Raw genomic sequence first — 2,433 nt, 5'->3', positions numbered from 1 at the left:
ATCCTAAAAAGCCAGGTTCTCTAAGTAGGTCAGACATTGAGATGACATGCTCCAAATGCAACATGAAGGGGCACAATAAGAGGGGTTGTCAAGAGAAGGACTCTGAAGCAATATCACCACCTGCAAAAAAGCCCAAGGGAAGACCAAAAAGAGCTGCAGCAACACCTGTACCAACACAACAATCCCAGTTAGCTTCATCTTCATCTTCAACTCCAGCAACAGGCCCAACTGCAACAGGAACCTCTTCCCATCACAACACTTCTGCACAACCCATTTAGTTAGGAAGGGGTGGAAGGCTCATTCTCTCTGGTGAGGGGTCTAGAGGTGTGTCTCAGACCATTACTAGATCCCAATCTGCAGCTCATGGAAGAGGGAGGGGAAGAGGAAGGGGAGTTGCAGAGAGAGGCTCTGAAACTGGTGAGGCACCAGTTCCTGGACAAGGGAGAGGAAGGGCTAGGGGTAAAGGGAGAGCAAAGTCAACAATTGGAATTGGTGTCTTGTTTGGTGATGATGGAAACCCAATGGTAAGCTGATGCAGCTTTATGAATGTTTTGTGTATTTATTTATTTTATATTTTTTTTGCTAATTTTATGCCTTTCTGTCAATTTCTTACCAATTTTTTTATGTCTCAGGTTCCAGCAACAAGGGCAAGGCAGATATCTATATCTGAGCTATGATGCATCAGTCTTTGTGCAACCTGAATCCTTGATGGAGCTGAACTCTTTTCAGTGGTTTATGCCTGAATCATGAAACTTTTGTGTACTTATGTTTTAGTCCATGGAACTAGTACTATTTTCATTTGTTTCTGTTAAACAAACATGTTGTGTATTTTGATGTGGTTGTGCACTTTGAACAAGTGATGTTAAACAATGTTGGGCCTCTTTTGATGTATTTGCAAACTACTATGATCAGTTTATGTCATCTTTTATGTCATCAAGGCCTATTTTTAATGTCATTTTTTATGTCATTTTCATGCCTAATTTTTATGTCATTTTTTATGCCAATTTCATGCCTATTTTTTATGTCATTTTTTGCAAAATTTGCTATCATCAAGGATTATACAAGTACTGTCAAAACAGGTGTGCAAATTGTAAACAAAAACACCAAATTCCATACATTATTCAACATAGCATATCCATAACTCATCCATTACAGCCCCTAGTTATGAGTCAAATTAATTAAGAAAAAAAACAACAACAAACAACATCCAAGAAACAAACATTGCCAAATACAAAGTTTTTTCAGTCCTATTCAATTTCTCTAACTCAATCCTCATTTCAATGACTTCTTTCTTCATTTCTTTCAATTCTTCCTCCAACTTAGCTTTCTTCAACTGCAATTTCTTTATTTTTTCATCTCTGAAATTTTGTTCAACCTCTAATTCGCATATGATAGTATCCTTTTCCAACAACTTGAACTGGTACTCTTCAACATCAGTGTGCTCATTTACCCATTTGAAAAAATCGCACTGAGTGTCCTACACAAATTACAAATCAATAAACAAAATAAATACACAAACAATCCATTTGCCACAATTCAACACAAAGTTAGATTTAACTTACTGGCCACATAGGACAACCATATAACTTCATCCCAAAATTAGGGCCTTTTCTCACTGTCTTAATTAGAGCTTCTTTCCCACAATTGCATCGAACTTGCGCATTCCCTCGAGGATGAACCTGATGTGTATGAGTTAGACCTCCTAGAAGCCATGCTCAGTTCAAAGAATGGAAAAAGAAGATGGAGAAAGAAAGAACGAACAGGAAAAAAAAAGGGAAGAAAAGAGGAGATGGAGAAAACAGAGAGGAGAAGAACAGGGAAGGGGGGTATTTTATAGAGAAAGTGGAAACAACCTAACGGTTATATTCCACATAGGCTAAGGGGAGGGGGAATTTACGTCAATCCTTGACTTTACCCCAAAATACAGGCTACGTCATCAAGTTTACCTACAAAATCAGGTCACACATAATTTTATACTATTTTGGGAAGAAGTATAGGAAAGGTGGTGTTATTTAGGGAAGACCGGCCAAAGGTCGTGTTATTTTTGACAAATTTTCCTATTACATTCCATCTTCTCTCACCTTACTCACCAAAACCCATAAACTTTGAAACCACCTTCCTCCCCCAAGTTGTCTATGGAAACCACCGTCACTGCCACCCTTATCTCTGAAACACCCCCCAAAATCAATCACCACCCGTATATCTCATCTTCACAGGAAAAACCTCGACCTTCCTCCCTGCACAAGCCGTCTTATCTCATCACCTTCATCTTTATGGCGTCACTGACGAGTCTCCTCCCCGCATAAGTTACCCTCTCTCATCTTCACCGCACAAGCCTCGACTCTCTAAAACTCTTAAGTTTATCAAGTTGAAGCCATGGTGGTCGAATTTGAGTGGTTATTCCAGATCTGAAATCACCATAGTCAAATTCAA

At 39.0% G+C, this 2,433-nt stretch overlaps 1 protein-coding gene across 1 annotated transcript; it reads right to left on the bottom strand.

Moving 5' to 3' along the window:
- Positions 1-308: 308 nt before the first annotated feature.
- On the bottom strand, positions 309-1,577 carry LOC110697757. Its single transcript, XM_021875140.1, has 2 exons — positions 1,563-1,577; positions 309-1,477 (listed from the first exon to the last, which is right to left on the bottom strand). The coding sequence occupies exons 1-2, from the start codon at positions 1,569-1,571 to the stop codon at positions 1,175-1,177; spliced, it is 312 nt and encodes a 103-aa protein (XP_021730832.1). The 5' UTR covers positions 1,572-1,577; the 3' UTR covers positions 309-1,174.
- Positions 1,578-2,433: the final 856 nt, after the last annotated feature.

Source organism: Chenopodium quinoa, unplaced genomic scaffold (genome assembly GCF_001683475.1).
Source record: "Chenopodium quinoa cultivar QQ74 unplaced genomic scaffold, ASM168347v1, whole genome shotgun sequence".
Classification (NCBI taxonomy): domain Eukaryota; kingdom Viridiplantae; phylum Streptophyta; class Magnoliopsida; order Caryophyllales; family Amaranthaceae; genus Chenopodium; species Chenopodium quinoa.
Note: the sequence above shows the minus strand (reverse complement) of the source record. Positions and strands in the feature narration are given on the sequence as shown.